The 18,684-nt window shown below is 33.8% G+C and overlaps 3 protein-coding genes across 3 annotated transcripts; 2 read left to right on the top strand and 1 right to left on the bottom strand.

The window, feature by feature from the left end:
- The first annotated feature begins 970 nt into the window (after positions 1-970).
- LOC106760506 (synaptotagmin-2) lies at positions 971-5,978 on the top strand. Its single transcript, XM_014643934.2, has 12 exons — positions 971-1,260; positions 1,342-1,440; positions 1,526-1,576; positions 1,666-1,789; positions 2,264-2,382; positions 2,461-2,562; positions 4,011-4,085; positions 4,518-4,594; positions 4,677-4,923; positions 5,021-5,371; positions 5,455-5,583; positions 5,671-5,978. Exons 1-12 carry the CDS (start codon positions 1,150-1,152, stop codon positions 5,806-5,808), a joined length of 1,623 nt encoding a protein of 540 aa, XP_014499420.1. The 5' UTR covers positions 971-1,149; the 3' UTR covers positions 5,809-5,978.
- Positions 5,979-9,317: 3,339 nt separating this feature from the next.
- Positions 9,318-10,523, top strand: LOC106760891 (myb-related protein 308). The gene is made up of 2 exons (XM_014644330.2): positions 9,318-9,746; positions 9,854-10,523. Exons 1-2 carry the CDS (start codon positions 9,484-9,486, stop codon positions 10,365-10,367), a joined length of 777 nt encoding a protein of 258 aa, XP_014499816.1. The 5' UTR covers positions 9,318-9,483; the 3' UTR covers positions 10,368-10,523.
- A 5,088-nt stretch (positions 10,524-15,611) lies between these two features.
- Positions 15,612-18,299, bottom strand: LOC106759777 (subtilisin-like protease SBT1.6). Its single transcript, XM_014643115.2, has one exon. The coding sequence runs from the start codon at positions 18,172-18,174 to the stop codon at positions 15,856-15,858; it is 2,319 nt and encodes a 772-aa protein (XP_014498601.1). The 5' UTR covers positions 18,175-18,299; the 3' UTR covers positions 15,612-15,855.
- Positions 18,300-18,684: the final 385 nt, after the last annotated feature.

Here is an 18,684-nt window from a genome sequence, read left to right as displayed (position 1 = left end):
TCTATAGTTATTTAAATTTGAAAAATTATTTTCACTGTATCAAAAAACTTTATGCACTTCTTTATTTTGAATTTATAATTAACAATCTTTAAAATACCAGTGATAACAATGTGATATTGTTAAATTTTTGAACTAATCAACCTTGTTACAATTTAGATCAAACACTCTGTATCAATCAGTCAAATTCATCTGTTCTTTGATTTTTATTTCAATATTTATTGTATATTTTAAAGTTCGTAATCAACTATTTCTTTAAATAAGTCATTGGTATAAAAAAATATTATAAGTTTCAAATTTTATATCTAATCATTTAACTATTATTCACTAGGTATCCATGAAAGTTATTATTGTGTTAAAAGTGTACTATTATGTCCAATCAAATATTCGACGGAAAAAATATGTTATATCTCTCGTGGCATTTTCATTTTGTCTCAAAAAGTACATGCCACATTTGTATAAATTAAAAAAATAGAAATTTTAAAGTTTGCAAGGTAGTAATTAAATTAATTCGTGTTAATCATAGGATTCTTTTGTTCCTTAAAATATTTGTATATTATTTCATTAGTTTTACTCACTATATATATTGAGTAAATTAGCATGTAGAAATTAATTTCTAAAAAAAGTATAGAAAGTAAAATTTAAAAATAGAATAAAAATAAAAGAAAGTGAAAAAATCAATAGCCCAATCTGTTACATGATCTAATAGAGTAAAAATTAAGAGGTGATAGTATATCATAAGAATTTAAAGATTTTTCTCTTTTAAATTTCATGTGACTTTCTAAATTAGGTGAGTAATTTAGTCCATACATTTACAAGAGGTATTTTTTTTCTTCTAGATATATGTTAGCAGGAATAAATAAATAAATAAATTACACAGTAACTAATAAAAATAATGCATTTATTAGCGTTATAAATCTTTATGAGAACTATAATTTGATTTTATTTATTTAGTAAAAATAGTGTTCTTTTTTAGGGTAAAAGAAAGTTCCTTTCTCACGTCTTGGTTTGAACATAGGAATGGTGATCCGATGAGAGCTGAAAGAGATTGGTAGTGGCGTATTTTTGAGGTGATTTGCTTTTAGCAGAGAGAGAGAGAAAAGAAGAAAAAGAAGAACAGAGATTTTGATCGAAACAAACTTGAGGATCGAGATGGGTTTCTTCGGCACCATATTTAGTTTTTTTGGCTTTGGATTTGGGATTTCCATGGGTCTTGCTATCGGTTATTATCTCTTTATTTATGTTCAACCCAGTGATGTGAAGGTAAGAATCACATTCCACTAAATGATTTTCACCAGCTCCTTTCTTGTTTAAGTTCTGCACTTATGCATTGTGCTTGGATAGGATCCTGAAATTAAACCATTGGCAGAGGAAGATTCAGAAACTATAGACCGAATGATTCCTGAAATTCCACTTTGGGTAAAGAATCCAGACTTCGATCGGGTAAGCAATTCATTGCACTTTCTGTTTATCTTTTTGTTATGAGTCTGTATAGTTGCACAACCATCCATTGCTGTTTTTCCTGCAGGTTGATTGGCTTAACAAACTGATTGAATATATGTGGCCATATCTAAATAAGGTGTTCACTTTTTTTTATGCATATTTCTTGCTTTTATCGGTTAACATATAATTTCTTTCGTTTGATTGTTTGAACATTTGGTTTTTCAGGCTATCTGCAAAACAGCAGAGACCATTGCAAAGCCTATAATTGAAGAGCAAATACCACAATATAAAATTGATTCCGTTGAATTCGAAGAACTAACACTAGGTTCCTTGCCGCCAACTTTTCAAGGTTTGTTTATGTGGGAGTGATGCATTTTTGGATACAAATCTTTTATTTTATGCAGATAATGAACAAATTACTAATGTTAATTTTCACCAGTTTCTCTTATTGTAAAGTAATTTAAATCACATTTATTTTTTTGGAGAAAGGTTATGCTACGACAACTTAATAAATAAAGAACCGCAAAAGTTGTATTAAATATTCAGATCTAATTTGATTTCCGCTTAAATTTGCTGATTAATTGTAACTTTATTGTTCTTAAAAAAATGTTTTTTTTAATATTATGCTTTCGAATTAAGAAAGTTTGATCTTATTATGCCATAAAATATTATTTGAGATTTTACTCATCAAAATTATAAATTACTTCATATTGTCAGCAGTTTTGCTAAAAATGATCTTCCATTATTTATTCTAGAAAAAAAAAAAGTGTTGTATATGAATTTTCTCACGTTTCTCTTTGAATGCGTGATTTATTGTGAACAGGAATGAAAGTTTACGAGACTGAAGAGAAAGAATTAATCATGGAGCTTTCTGTAAAATGGGCAGCAAATCCTAATATCATTGTTGCAGTTAAGAAATTTGGGTTGAAAGCAACGGTCCAGGTGAACATTTCATTGTGTGGAAGTGTATAAACTGAGAAAAGCTGTGTTTCTTCATTCTAAGGTTTTCAATTTTTGCAGGTGATGGATCTGCATGTTTTTGCTATACCGCGTATTACTTTGAAACCTTTGGTTCCAAGTTTTCCATGCTTTGCCAATATTTTCGTGTCTCTCATGGAAAAGGTTTGAATTGATTTCTTTATTACTTTCCCTACATGTACAACATTTTATTTAGACATGCCACACACACCATAGTATTATGTACCTCTGTAATGTTTGTGAATAATGGATTATAGGTAATTCAATTCTTATGGAAAAAGGAAATAATGAATTTCTTTTATCTTTATGTAATATAATAATATAAAAATAAAATGCAATATTTTATTGTTGGAAGTGTTTAAATTTTGAAGAAAAATTTGTTACCCACATTTTGTATTCTCATCACTTTTGAAAACTTTAAGATATAAGTTTAATCAATCAATGTTATTTATGAGAGTTGCCATTCTTTGGTATATCAAACTGATCCATAAAAGTCGTCAAGACATCAAGTGTTTTATAAGTGAAAATGGTCTTCCAAAATTAAGGTTTTTCTTTTTTGGTCAACAATGGGATCTTATTAAAATGACATTTTTTTTTCCTTATTTTTTTGTTTGAGCATTAAAGGACTGACGACGATTGGCCTTTTTCTCAGGTATGACTCTCCCGGCATATCTTAGAAAATGGACCCTTATAATTTCTAATTGCACCTCCATAATTTTTAATTTATAAAAGTGACCTTCAGATTTTATCATGAAAATTTTCAGAATTTTTGGATGAAAATTTCCAAAACAAAACATGTAAAATAAGTTTTTTGGATCATATAAAATACATTTTTTTTCAAATGAACTTTATAGAATAAGATTTCTGTAACATGAGCTATTTTCCAAAATGAATTTTTCACAAAAAAATTCTGAAATAATCTTTCCAAAACATGAGATTTGTTATGTAATAGGATTTTCAAAACATAGTTTCTCTGAAGCAAGCCTTCCCACTGTTTTAGTGTATCTCTTTCTCTCTTCCATCTTCATCCAAATAGTGCAGCAAAGATGATTGCGGCGGTAACAGTGGGCGATGCATATAGAAAGGATATTTTAGTCTTTTTGTTTGTAGTGTAGGAGTGCAATTAACAATTATGGGTGCACGGAGAAAAAGGCCTAAATAATTGGAGACGAAACTTATCATTTATAACTGAGTAAACTATACTGACATCCAATTTCTGTGTTGTATTGTACGTAATACTCTTATTTTTTAAAACATTAACAACAAATTTAATAAGCATAAACACTGTAATATTTTTGAAAAAATAATTCGTCAAGAAGCTTGTATGTATAATTAATGTAGTCAAAATGGATATATATATTTGTAACCAAAGAAAATACGAGTGTAATTTATTCTTGCAGTTTTGTAATAAACCCTATTAATATTGTAATCATCAACTTTTATCTTCACTAAGTTTATTTTACGTTGAAAGATAAGATAGTTTATGTGCATGACTCACACTTATCATTATTCTTTGCAAAAACTATTTGTTTTTATTACAACAATTAAATTATTACATTTACAATTTTACTTTGGTATCTTTCTTCATGTAGCCATATGTTGACTTTGGGCTGAAGCTTGTAGGGGCTGATCTTATGTCTATTCCTGGACTTTACAAGTTCGTTCAGGTACGCAACTAATATTTCCTATTTTTATTTCATTCTTTTCCCAAAATTTGTACTTGAGTTAAAATTGATTATACCCATTTTTTTAATTATGTTAAACTGATATTCATCTCTTGTAAAAATGAAACAATAATTACTTATGTTGTGAGTATAGTATTTTGAGGTATCATAAGTAACACAGATATATTACACAAAATAGAAAAATAAATGACAGTAAACATATTAAAAATTGATGAGATGAATACCACAGGAAAAATACACATAGTGTTCAATTACAAAGATTTAGGGATGGGTGAAAAAAAAAATTAAGGATCTTCTTCTAGAAGATTAATTAGGTTTATGTGTGTATTTTTTGTACTTGTTTATGTTTTAGTTATTACGAGGTAATGAAAGATGTTCGACTTTTAAACAATTTTATAACACTGTTGTTTTCAGGAGATTATCAAAGATCAAGTTGCAAATATGTATCTATGGCCGAAAACTTTAGATATTCAAGTTATAGATCCATCGAAGTACGTTTATGCAATATTTGATCTTACGTGTTTATGATAGGTTTTTGGTATTTGATATTAATGAAGTGTGATGAAATTTTAGAGCACAGAAGAAGCCTGTTGGAATTTTAAATACAAAGGTTATAAGAGCAATGAAGTTAAAGAAGAAAGATCTTCTGGGTGCATCTGACCCTTATGTGCAGTTAACAATTACCGAAGACACTTTGACATCGAAAAAAACTACTGTAAAGCATAAGAACTTGAATCCTGAATGGAACGAAGAATTTAGTTTGGTTGTTAAAGATCCTGAGACTCAAGCTTTAGAGTTTCAAGTTTTTGACTGGGAACAGGTCGATTTCTATAAGTTTTATTCTCTCTCTTTATATATATATATATACATATATATGTATAATGTAATTATGCATTTGGATTGAATATTGTTTTTAGGTTGGGAAGCATGACAAGATGGGTATGAATATGATTCCTTTGAAAGAACTCACAGCTGATGAACCTAAAACTTTTACTCTTGAACTTTTGAAAAACTTGAATCCAAAGGATCCCCAGAATGAGAAGTCTCGGGGTCAAATTGTCCTAGAATTGACATATAAACCATTTAGGAACGAAGACTTGGCGAAAAGTTTTAAGGAGCCACATCCTACAAAGAGTCCTCCCGAAGGCACTCCTCCTGGTGGAGGTTTACTTGTAGTTATAATCCATGAAGCTCAAGATGTTGAGGGAAAGTACCATACCAATCCACACGTACGCCTTATTTTCAGAGGAGAAGAGAGAAGAACTAAGGTATTATAATCTATAATCGTACCATTTGACAGTACAAGGATAAAAGAGTAAAGTTTTGCATGTTTTTTCATTGAAATTTATAGATAATTAAAAAGAATAGAGATCCAAGATGGGAAGAAGAGTTCCAATTTTTGGTGGAAGAGGCTCCCACAAATGATAAATTACATGTGGAAGTTGTTAGCACTTCCTCACGAAGCCTTCTACGTCAAAAGGTACATGTATAGATTTTCTGTTGGATTTTTCTATACTGTTGTATCTTCAAAATACATTGAAAATACTGATTTTATTGTTTTGTTTAGGAATCTTTGGGTTATGCTGACATTAGTCTTGCGGATGTTGTTGCGAATAATAGAATCAACGAAAGGCACCATCTTATAGACTCCAAGAATGGTCGTATCCAAATAGAACTACAGTGGAGAGCTTCACAAGCTAATTAATTAACAGAATTCTTTATCAATTTCCACTTTTTTTCTTCTTTTGAGAGTTTTGCATGACAATTATTGGGGTATAATTAAGCTGCATTGATTTATTTGTTAATCATGTAAATGCTTGTAAAAATATCATTTGAAAGCATGATTAATGGTTTGAACATAAATCATAAGACTAATGATGCACACGACACAATGAAGTGCAAACACTTAGGGACAACAAGACATGGGAACATCATATATATATCGTTGTTAAGCTTTACAATTTTCAAATCATACCTAGTATTACGTAAAAAATATTTTCTTATTCACTGTAATTAGGATTGGACTTTCTTGAGTTCTTTCTTACTGTTAATATGCATAAGATCTCTGACTTGGCTTTTATTTCTGTTATTTAATATGTATGAATGTAAATTATCAGATAAATAATATATACTTTTTAGATCACTTTTAGAGTAGGGGTATTGGATGGAATATAACATATTAATAGAATATATCTCATGATTTTCATCTGATGTCCAGTTTCATTCTGTTACTGTTTTAAAAATCTTAAAATTGACTTGTAAGATTAACTGATTTGGAAGGTGAAGTTTATATTTATTTATATATTATAAATTTATAAACTGAATTTATCTTTAGTGAAACGTGTATCTTAGAAAAGAGCTAACGAGAGAGGTGGAGATAGATATGTAGTATCTGTAGTTGGTGTGTGTGAATGACAATAATGTTACCAAAGTGATAAAAATAGTTGTCGTATTTGAGGAACATATATATGTTGAATGAGGAATGATAGGTATTAAACCTATAGTTGTATACGTGTATGTGAAGGAGACATATCGGAAAAGGTCATGGTTTGGGGAGTCCCACATGGGAAGGACAGCCAAACAGGACTCCCATAAGTACCTAAGCACATGACATACTCTTTTTTGCTTTGCTGGCTCTCACTACACTCAAACAATCATTTCTTCTTCTTAATCAACATCACTTCTCTAAATTTTCCAGATTCTCATTTCGGTGTTTATTTTTCTTTGTAAAAGGAGATTATGCAACAAAAAAAGTCATTTTTATGGTAATATAAACTGTTTGGCTTCTATCACGTGTCGTATTTCTGTAAAGTAAAGCTTCCTTCTCTTTATTTTATAGATAAAGATACTTAGACAATATTTTCTTGACAATATTTGAACATTATCATACGTGTCATTGTGTGATTGGTTCATGGTGGTGTCATTGCGTCATTTGGACCAATCACACAATAACACATATGATGATGTTCAAATATTGTCAAAAAAATATTGTCTATGTATCATTACTCTTATTTTATTCCCCTCTACATACCTACAAACCACAAATCCCTTGTCTGTTTTTCTTAATTCTTATACTAAACTCTCGGATCGGAACTAATGGCTATTTTAAAATAGTATAATAGATTCCCACTCTCCTAATTCAGGAACAGGTATTCCTGAAAGGACCAATCACGTGCATGCGTGGTAAAAAAATTGTCAAAGGAATATTTTCTTTGTTTAAATTAACCTCATAACCAAATTGGACAAGAAATTCTAACCCCTCAAAATTAATTATTTGTTTGGTTTAACTTTCTATAAGGCTTTTTCTTTCTCCACTCTATCATTACTAACTGCACCCCTTGTAGAAAGACCTGTTATAAAAAATATGGGGGTGTGATTAAAAATCGTTGGTGCAAAAAGAAAATGTTTTAAAATTGTTGTTTGAGGGAATGGAATTAAACCCAGCTATGGTGTACTTAGAAGTTGAGGTGAAAGGAGCTTTATGAGGGCATAGCCCACCACTTGCGTTCTTACTTTGGTCATGTAAATTCAAAAGTATTGTAATAAAACAATTCCATAGGCAAGTTTTCTAGGACCAAACAGAATGTGTGAGGAAGACAACCTAAATATGAAAGAGTGTAAGGAATTAAAAAATGTGAAAGCTCTGTCCTCGTCAAGAAATTAAAGGTTGGCTACCTTACTAGGGTAGCGTTTGAGACGAAAAGAAATGAGAATTGGAAGACAGAGACAAAGATTTAGACCAGGAACTAAAAAGATTATGATCTTACCAAACCAAAACGTAAAAGGTAGCCAAAAACCAAGAACGAGAAAGGGCCAAGATGGGAAGCTCAAAGTTCAGAAAGAAATTATTTTTGTATCTGAAATGCCCTCAGTTGTTAGCTGTTGGTTTTAAATGAAGAAACCTAAGATTCAGACCACACTCTATTTATTGATTCTGTTTGATCTTCCTCTTTTATATTTTTGAGTTTGGTGCAGCCAGACCAACCGCTGCCCCTATACAAATCAATGTGTATTCAAAAAAGGTAGTTGGTTTTTGTAAAGTGTGTGCAGCTTCATTATTTTGTTATCAACCTGTAACCCAGAGTAGAATAGAGGTTTATGGAAAAACACAATATTAATATTAATGAAATTTCACTCTAATCATGTAATATAGAGGATTTAACATCAATTTTTATTCAAAATTCACTTTTAACTGTGAATAAAATAATCATAAATAATAAAAAAATAAAAAAAATTGGGAAGTTGATTGAAACCAAGTTTTACCTATGGTAGTAACTGTTGAGCATCTACTTGGAATGATAATGAGGAAAAAAGAAGAGAAGCGAATATTAAATATTGGAAGAGAAAAGATAAAAAAAGGGATTTGGTTGGGGGGAAAGAAAAAGGGAAAGTGGAAGGTGAAGCAAAGGCCATATACAACCACTACCATTTTATCTTTCTCTTTTCTTCTCTTTCATCAATCAATTATCATCCTTCAACCCAACTTCCAACTCTTCTAGAAACCCGTCACTGTCACACATACTCTCTCTCTCTCTCTCTCTCTTTCATGCATGATAATGCACCAAACCAATATAATAAAGAACAGCAACTACCATTACCATCTCTATGCTTTCACACATGAATAGCCAAACTACCGATACATTTCTTTCCAGGAAGCTCACAACAACCAACTTACTTAAATCACTTTTTTTTTTTAATTTTTTCTTTTTCACAATATCTCACTTCCACCACCCAATTTCAGCCATTCATCCTCTCTTATTTTTTATGCAATATTAAACATTTATGTTATTATTATAATTCTATTTTCATTCAACAAGGTTGACTATATGGATGGTTACACACGATCATACTAATTATTTGGGTGGTTAGTTCGTGATGAAACGAGGATAACAGAGGAAAATATGAGAATATGTTATGATATTTTATAAAAGAAATGATGCGTATAATTTAAAGTGATTAAATGCGGAAGTAGCATAGTCCTTACGGTAATAGCAACATGATCACATGTTAGGAGGGCATTATTGAAAAAGAATGGTTTATTTTTTTATGAAAAAGGATATAAAATGATGTATTATTTATTAGTTTATGCAAAAAGGGGGAAAGTTGAGATCTTCTTGTCTTGCCTTGGGCATAGTTTAACATAGCTAATGTGTTTTGAGGCTAAGATGATTAATTATAATAATATATATTAATATTATAGTAGTAGTAAGAATATGATGAATTGAAAGAGAGAGGGAAAGGTACCAGCCACTCTCCTCTAACCTATCTCACCAACTCACGTCTAGAAGCACCAATATCAGTAATCGCTTTTTCTTTTCAGTCAAAAGCCTATAAAAATAATCTCTGAGGGCCGGCCACCCTTATTGTTCAACCATCATCCATGGGAAGGTCTCCCTGTTGTGAGAAAGCACACACAAACAAAGGTGCATGGACCAAAGAAGAAGACGATCGCCTCATAGCTTACATCAGAGCTCACGGTGAAGGCTGCTGGCGCTCTCTCCCCAAAGCCGCCGGCCTTCTCCGCTGCGGCAAGAGCTGCCGTCTCCGCTGGATCAACTACCTCCGCCCTGACCTCAAACGCGGCAATTTCACGGAAGAAGAAGACGACCTCATCATCAAACTCCACAGCCTCCTAGGGAACAAGTAAGATATATATAATTCTAATAATTCTAATAATAATAATAAACACCCCGATCGATTATTACCGTTTTTTGGTTTATTGATGAGATGGAGGTCCAAATTATATATAGGTGGTCTCTCATAGCCGGAAGATTGCCGGGGAGAACGGACAATGAGATAAAGAATTACTGGAACACTCACATAAGAAGGAAGCTTTTGAGCAGAGGAATTGACCCTGCAACTCACAGGCCTCTCAACGACTCTCCTCGTCACAATCAAGTCCAAGAATCAGCCGGCGCAGCCACCATAACTTTTGCTCCTAAACAAGAGGAAAACGACAACAACGTGTTGCTGGAGGTTAAGGATTCCAAAAGTCCCACATCGGAACGCTGCCCTGACTTGAACCTCGAGCTAAGCATCAGTCCTCCACATCACGAGCGGGAGGAGGGTGGCGATGAAGAGGAATCCAAGAGTATTGGGAGAAGTCTTTGCTTTGCCTGCAGTTTGGGTTTGCAAAACAGCAAAGACTGTAGCTGTGCCCTCAATGCCATCACTGCTAATGCCAACGCTTCTACTGCCACTGGCTACGATTTCTTGGGCTTGAAAACCAACCCTTTGGATTACAGAACCTTGCAAATGAAATGAAATTACATTCAGATTGCAACCTACAACAGAAAAATTCATTTCCGAATCTCTCGCTCTTTCTCTCTTCTCTTCTCTAATTAATTAATTAGTTTTGGGTTCATAGATGCAAATGATACAGTTCCACCCAGTACAGTTCAACACCATGCTCTGTTCCTATGTTCATGTCCTTCTTCTTCTCCTCCCTTCCGCGTATTTTCTTATCTCGCAAACCTAATAATACGTAATAGATTCACCCTTTAAAAAAGTTTTACTGTCAGTAAAAAAATTAAGTAGTAATTTGATTCCTGGGATTCGGTTCTCTTTCCCAACTTTACCTACTCTTCGTCTTTCACTACAATTTCCATTCAGATTCACGTCAATTCGATTACTTAGATTCACGATATTCTCTGTTCTGTTGTGGGATGCTAAACTTTCTACTCATTTTAATCTAATTTAATCTTGTGCCACATTATAAGATTTATAACTTTTTGGTTGCATGTATTTCATTATTAACACTACACAATATTTTCTTTTTAATTTGGATTAATGTTTTTTCGCATGACATATTCAAAAATATATTTTGTTAAAAAAAAAAAATTGTTCGGCTAACTAAGATCTTACGCCCATTATTAAAGATAGTATTTTTCTCTGTATTTTTATTTCTTAAGTGTTAAGCATTTAATACTTTAGAATGTGAGATATCATTAGTTTTATTTCTTCAACTAACTAAAGTCTTTTTCACACTTTCTAGTATTATAGTTTATTAAAAGTGTTATGAAATAGTTTTAATATTTAGTATTTATTTTTGTCAATCAACTTCATTTCAATTTAAATATTTATTAAATACACGAGGTAACATCCAAACTAAAATTATTTTAATCAAAATATAATATGGAAAAGAAAATATATTTAACTTTTTTATAGGATGGTAACATTGGATGGATCATCTAAATTACTTCGCAATTTTTCAATTTCACCTTAAGTTTGTCCAACATAATTCACATTTTACATAGTTTATATTGACTTGAATTTTTAAAATCTAACAACACTAACATAACACATAGCGTGTCTTTCTTTTAAACAACTTGCTTATTCATGTTTCAATACTACATTCAAAAGTAGCTTCTTCGTTATAAGTAAAGATTAAGATAAAATTAAAAATAATTTTTGTGTGGTTGAGATGAAAGATAAAGTGAGTAGTGAGAATTAGGAAAGTGGGAGCAATAAATGATAATAGAGAAGGTTGAAAGATGGGTAGTGTGTGTTTGTTTGGAATGGCATGAAGAGTTAAAAGTATTGTACTTGAAGATGTTTATGGGATTGTCTTTTATAGAGAAAAAAGAAGAAGAAAAAAAGAGAGAGTGATAGTTGTTGGTATGGAAAGAGTAAATGGATAAGCTGTGACAGAAAGAGAGAGGGTGAGATGAATATTGTATCCATCCTTCTAACATTTAATTTTTTAGGTCACCATTCAACAAACTTCATTACTTTTCTATGTAACGCTACACATCATCATCAGACCTACCTACTCACCCTTTTTTTTATTTTACAATTACATGCAAAATTACTGACTTCATTAAAATAACACAATATTAATATTTCTATGACATTTTAAATTTGGTGGGCAGAGCATCGTAATATGATAGTATTATTTATAATTGAGAAAGACACGAAAAACGTGTTAGAAAGAAATAATGTTAGCAGTTTTACATGTGATGGTCTTTCTCGTTAAGTTGACCAAACCCAACAACACAGACTGTGTTTGCATTCATTAAGGAGCTTTAGAATTAAAACCATGTTTTTTTGCTAATTACTTGCCCAATTCATTAATATATATATAATGGTAGTTGCAGAAATGCCTCTTTAGTTCTTTCTCATTTGCCGTTCCAACCATGCTTGGATCTGTTTCTGTACTAAAGAACTTTAAATAGTTAACTAAAACATAGATAAATGAAAATTGTCTTTTGAGTTGTTTTTAGTTTTTATAATGGATGTAATATTTGAAGGTGCATATGATTTCTTTCTTGTAATATTTCTTGATGTGAAAGAAATATACATCCTAGAAGAGTAAAATAGAAATGGATAGATATGATATGACAGAGCAATGAGAAAAAGGAAAAAGGGTTGTAGGTGATTGGCAGCCATATCCACATAAAATGGGGAGAGTCACTTTTGAACGATCATCACCACAGTTTTTCATTTTCAAACGTGTTAGGTAGACACATTATAGAAGCTTCCATTAGATATTTACATGTTTTTCCCTTTCCTTCAAATAACAAAATTAGTGTTCTCAACTTACAACATTTATATTTTCTTACTTCAATTTGAAAAACAGACAAGAGCTTTGTTTCTGATTTAATTCTTTGATTTTCTTCTCTACTTTCTACTTTTTCATTTCTCAATACATCACATGCAGCCTCCTTTTCTCATTTTCTTTTCTAAACCACAAAACCACTACATACACTACTGCTGCTTTCCATACAAACATCTCTCCATCATTAATGGTTTTTCCGTTTGTCTGTAAGTTGATGAAGAAAAAGGCTGTGTAATGATAGCAGAAGCATAAATGATTGATACAATATTTCATCCAATGAGAAAGAAAGAGATGAAATGACAAAAATATTGCAACAGTGGTGTTCTTGTGCTGTGTTTTGGTTGCTTTTCCCAACTTCACCAATGAACTAAAAAACTGTCAAACCATATGATGCAATGAACAAATAGGTAGTTGCCAAACGTTACCACTTTTCACTGACTGAAAGGAACATCCCAACCCTTATTAAATGCGCAATACTACTTTTTCTTTTCTATCATTTTTTCAACTGCTTATACATTTTTTTTAACCCTTTATTATTCGCTATCTTTTGCAATATTTATCAGAATAATTAGAAAATGGTGTTTGGGCAGAGCTATGCCTCCCTCTACCAAATTCTGACAGTGACAACTTAGAGTGGGAGCAGGATAATTTATTGGCACCTGGTGCAAGATAGCAAAAATGTAGCTGGTAGGAAAAGTTTGAAAAGTTAGGTGGCATGTCAGTCATTAAAATGATGAGAATAAGATTTAGATAAGCACAGGAAAAACAAATAAGAGTAATCATACATCAATAACTAAAAAATATTAACTTAATATTTTAATTATATAAAAAAAAAGAAGCAACATTGTCAAACATTATCGTTAAATTACGAACCCTAGTTATTTTTGTTGTGCATCTCATTAGGGCTAAAGTTCATAAAACAAAGTGCCCCAGTCTCCTTCAGAATTTCAACCACGACCTACTTCATCACTTTCATCGAACCAATTAAGATACCTTCACGGAAACACATCATTATCGTTAATTTCTTATTGTTCGTTAATAAATGAAGAAATAAGCATTCAAAGCACGTGTTACATTGTTGTCAGCAACTGCAGCAGAGTATTAACAAATGAAGGAAACTTTTATTTTTAGTGTATTTTAGAGGAGTGAATATGATGCGTATATATTTAAGGTAGTGCTTGATATTGCATTATACGAAAGTAACAATAGGATGATGGATTTTGCTGCCAACATTTTACCAAACATCCGTTCAGAAAAATACCAAGATTCATAGATTTCTGAAATCCTGCAGCAATATAATATTGGAAGTTTGGTGAATGATTTTAGACATGACATTGTCATCACATGTTGTTGGGCCCTTTATCCTACAATTAAACTAAAAGTTTGGAGACATACCAACGATGAGCTTAAATATGATAATGACATTTTAAACGGTAAGCTCCAATTATTGGATATTTCTTTTCTGAGTTTCTTCACTTTCACGCATCTGAAATCACTCACAACACAGTTTTTCATAAAAACATAATTTTAGAAAGATTTTTAAAATATTTTATGAGCTTTATAACAACTAGCACAATCAATCCATTTTGACATCATTACCATCGCCCTTGGATGTTGATGTGATGTTGATTTGTGGTCACATTGGAAAAACCATTAAGCACTCTAAAGACGAACTAACAACTTTTCCATTTATTTGCCAAAGAGTTTGGTCAATTCCGTGTGGAATGGTGCGGTTTATGAAGAAAGGGATGGATGTGGTAATCATATTCCAATTTCATATATATAATAATATCTTAGGGGCTTTCTTCCTACATCTTCAAATTTCATCATGAGGTCAAATATGTCATTCCATATATAGATATATAAATTAGGTAAGCAATAAACTTGATTATGTGCAAACTAATATATTTACCAAGACATTATTGCACCTTAAGTCATTTTCAAATTCTTTTTAAAATAATGTTTAATTTCCACAAAACTGGGATGATATGCCATTTCTTCTCTTCTCGCCCAATAACTAGCCTTTGGGGATCCATTAGTCTGTTAATATGGTGGGTAAGGGCGAAAATCAAAATTGGGCCTTTAATCATGACCGCCGAAGCTTACGGTTTGGGCTTCACGAGTTATAAATGGGCTCTACGAAGCCTGAAATGGAAATCCATTTAAGATTAATTGAAAATGGACTGCAAACATATTATAAAAATTGGAACCTCGATAGTTCACCTCTAAACTGATTAAGAATTAAAATGAAATTTATTAAAATAATTATATTTTTTTAAAATATTTAAATACAATATACTATTTAATATTTGTGATAAATTTTTTTATTTAATAAATTTTCCTTAATTAAAAATATGTTTAACTTGATTAATTTTCTCAAGTTATTATAACATCTACAATGAAAAATGCTTAAGATTTGTATATGGTTATTTGAAGCAACTCTTCTACTCCATGCGTCTTGGATCATATATGACACTACAATGTTGCATAAAAAAAAGGCTTGAGTTACAATTATCGTATTCTCTCACAAAAGTTATAGATGCCTTTGGTCCTCTCTTGCAACAATCTGCTTCACCAAATTAATTTCAATGACTGAGCTGAGAGAATTGGTTTCACTCAATTCCATTAGTACAATAATGAAGACTAGCTCCTTCCTATGTTACAAAATTCTCTTTCGATAATACTCTCAAACACCCTCATTTCCATCTCTCTCTAGTTATTTATATCCAATGTTACAAATATTTATAAGTGAATCACAATACCATCCTAATTCACCACCCTTTCCACACTTTCTTCAGAATCATCTTTGCTCTCTCATCCCAATTCCACTAAAGTAAAACCATTCAATATTTTTCCATCATTTACTTTTTTTTCTGATATATTTAGTATATTAAATATATTTTATCAACATTTTAAGACACTAACTTCTTATTATTTGAAATGATAACATGTCTCCATAAATATAATTCATATTCTTAGATCATAAAATACAATAAAGCTATGTTTACAATCTACTACTAGATGGCAAAAACAACTTTATCCTGTTTATCAATTTAATGTTGGTCGCTTTACTTTTCGCATCGAAAACTTCAAAAGAAAAATAAGGACTATAAAGCATCTTTCTTCTTCGATGCGGAAATTCCTTTGACCTTTGACTGAAGGCCACATTAACTAAAAGGTAGCAACAGAAACTTTTTAAAGCGGCTGAGCTTGAGTCACAACCATGGGGCTCCGAACAACGTGCTTCCCATCGGTCCACGAAAGCGACCCGAAGACCGCTCCGGCCTCGCCCAGCACCAGATTCCCTGCATCTCCCGTCACCGTCACTACGAAACTCCGCTTCTTAACCGCCTCCGAAAACACTAGCCTCGACGGCCTCACCGTCACCGTCAATCCCTCCGCCTCCATCTCTAACAACACCCAATACACCGAATTTGGCTCACCTACGTTCGTCACCGTCCTGAAGAACGTCTTGCTCAGCAACGACAACCTTCTGGAGGATGAAGACGCTGGCAGGACCGCCACAAAGGACGGATAGTTCAGATTCTCCGGCGACTGCCTCCTCCGTGGACATTTAGGCGGCGATCGGGTAATCACCTGAATCACCCTGGGCCTGTAGCCAATGGCACACAAAAACATGACGTAATCATCGTTGGTAATGTCGAAAATCAACCCAGGGTCGATGGCGTGAGCGAGGTTGAGATGTCCAGCGCCGAAATCGTAGGGCGTGGAGCCATTCCCAGTGGCTTGATCAACCATTTCACGGTTGGTGTTGTCAAGAACAGTAGCGGTTGTCATCATTGCAGACCTTATAGCTGCAGGGCTCCAATCAGGATGCGCGGATTTCAACAACGCCGCTGCCCCACTCACATGAGGACACGCCATCGATGTGCCCGACAAAATGTTGAACTCGCTTCTTCTCGTGTCTGACTCAAGCCCTGACGGCCCAACCGCATTGGTCCACGCCGCCAGAATGTTCACCCCGGGCGCCGCCAAGTCAGGTTTAAGTATTTCCAAATTCAACGCGTTGGGTCCTCTAGCCGAAAACGACGCCACTACGGGTGCCGGTTTGATTCCCACCACAGTTCCTTTGAATTCGATAGTGGCCCTTGGGTTCTCAGAGGATGAAATGTAGGCTTTAACTTCATCTCCCAAGTTAGCACCAAGTGCACACGCGGGAAGAAGATGAGCGTCTCCAACAAGTCCTTCACCGTTGGATATTCCATTTGCCAGAATCATTCCTACTCCTCCTGCTTTCTTCACCTCCAATCCCTTCGCAACTCTAGGATTACTTCCTCTGTCGCAAACCACTATCTTCCCTTTCACAAGTTCTGGGTCTAACGAGTTTTCCATGCATAGTGAATCCGTAAGAACCCCTGATTTTCCGGGATATATTAAGGGAAACATTCTCCCCTTCAACGGAACTCCGGAGTAGAGAGACACGCCGGAGAGTCTTCGTCCGTTTCCCAGTATAACCTCCGCCGGAAAATCCCGATCAATGGTACCTGCTGCGACAGTGGTCAACCAGGGTGCAAGGTTGGTCACCGACATTCCACTGGGCCCGTCATTTCCACCCGAGGATGACACAAACACACCTCTGGAAACTGCACCGTAGGACCCTATCGCAATTGGATCAAGATAGTAAGGAGACGAAATGCCGTCGCCGCCGCCGATGGACATGGAAATGACGTCGACGCCGTCGTTTACGGCAGCGTCAAAAGCTGCAAGAATGTCAGAGTCATAGCAGCCAGAATTCTTCCAACACACCTTGTACATTGCAAGTCTGGCTTTGGGAGCCACGCCCTTTGCAACTCCAGATGCGTATCCCGCCATGCTGGCTTCGAAAACGTAGCGGCCCGCCGCGGTTGACGCCGTGTGGGTTCCGTGACCGTCAGCGTCCCTTGGAGAAAGAAATTCGACGGTGTCGTTAAACAACGTGCCACTTGCCTCATGACCTTTGGAGAAGAACCGCGCACCGATCAGCTTTCTGTTACAGTTGTTAGGAGAAAATCTTACACCAGTGTCACAACTCCCTTTCCAGCGGTCAGGAATGGGGCCGAGGTTGGAATCGCTGAAGCTCCGGCGTTCAGGCCAGATTCCTGTGTCGAAGACTCCGATGATGACGTCGGATCCATAGTCAGTCTGGGACCACAGACCGCGGTGGTTTCTGAGGCCAACGAACTGAGGAGAGCGCGTGGTGTGAAGGTGGCGACGGCGGTCCTCGAAGACAGCTAGCACGGAGGGGTGGTGGGAAAGAGAAGAAAGTTGTTGGGGGGTGAGGAGGGCGGAGAAGCCGTGGAAAACGGTGTCGTAGAGATGGAGAAGGCGAGTTGGGTGGACAAAGTGGGAGGTGTACCAGTGGTAGTGCGTGGGGAAAACGGAGGGTTTGGATTCGGAATCGATTCTTAAGATGAATGTTTTGGAAGAATGATAGCCTGCCGTTACTTTAAACAGTAAACTGAAGAGAATGATGAAGAATGTGCAGGAAAGTAACCTCCAAAGAATCTTACCCATTTTCTTTAAGATGTCTCAAAGTATGGTTCAGTTTATTCAATCACCACTCATATAAATATACTTCATCTTTCTTTCTTTCTTTTCTATTTCTCACTTACATTTAACTTTTCTTTCCTCCCTATCTATCCCCCACTCTTTCTTTTTCTTAAATTTTCAATTCTTTTTCTTATATATATATTCCGAACTCTAAATTCTAATATAAGATTCTCCATTATCCATTTTTCTTATACCTACCTAAATCTAACATTTTATATTAATAATGTTACGTAGACTTTAATTATAAGTTCATTCATCAATATTTCCTTTAGATTTGAACATTTATTATTGTATCACTGTTTATTATTGGATGTCATGCTTAGTAGTAAGAAAAATAAGTTATGATTTCAATATTTAATCAGGTTTTATGGCTCTGAGTATTAATTAATATAAGATATATATATATATATATATATATATATATATATATATATATAATGATAAAATTCACTTTTATTATGTTTAATCAGTTTA

The sequence above is a fragment of the Vigna radiata genome, chromosome 5 (assembly GCF_000741045.1).
Source record: "Vigna radiata var. radiata cultivar VC1973A chromosome 5, Vradiata_ver6, whole genome shotgun sequence".
Lineage (NCBI taxonomy): Eukaryota > Viridiplantae > Streptophyta > Magnoliopsida > Fabales > Fabaceae > Vigna > Vigna radiata.
Note: the sequence above shows the minus strand (reverse complement) of the source record. Positions and strands in the feature narration are given on the sequence as shown.

Bases quoted from the DNA above. Each gene is read 5' to 3' on its own strand.
- LOC106760506 (XM_014643934.2), top strand. From the start codon at position 1,150: ATGGGTTTCTTCGGCACCATATTTAGTTTTTTTGGCTTTGGATTTGGG. The intron at 1,261-1,341 runs GTAAGAATCACA...GTGCTTGGATAG, and splicing joins TTCAACCCAGTGATGTGAAG to GATCCTGAAATTAAACCATT. The intron at 5,372-5,454 runs GTATTATAATCT...TGAAATTTATAG, and splicing joins GAGAAGAGAGAAGAACTAAG to ATAATTAAAAAGAATAGAGA.
- LOC106760891 (XM_014644330.2), top strand. From the start codon at position 9,484: ATGGGAAGGTCTCCCTGTTGTGAGAAAGCACACACAAACAAAGGTGCA. The intron at 9,747-9,853 runs GTAAGATATATA...AATTATATATAG, and splicing joins CACAGCCTCCTAGGGAACAA to GTGGTCTCTCATAGCCGGAA.
- LOC106759777 (XM_014643115.2), bottom strand. From the start codon at position 18,174: ATGGGTAAGATTCTTTGGAGGTTACTTTCCTGCACATTCTTCATCATT.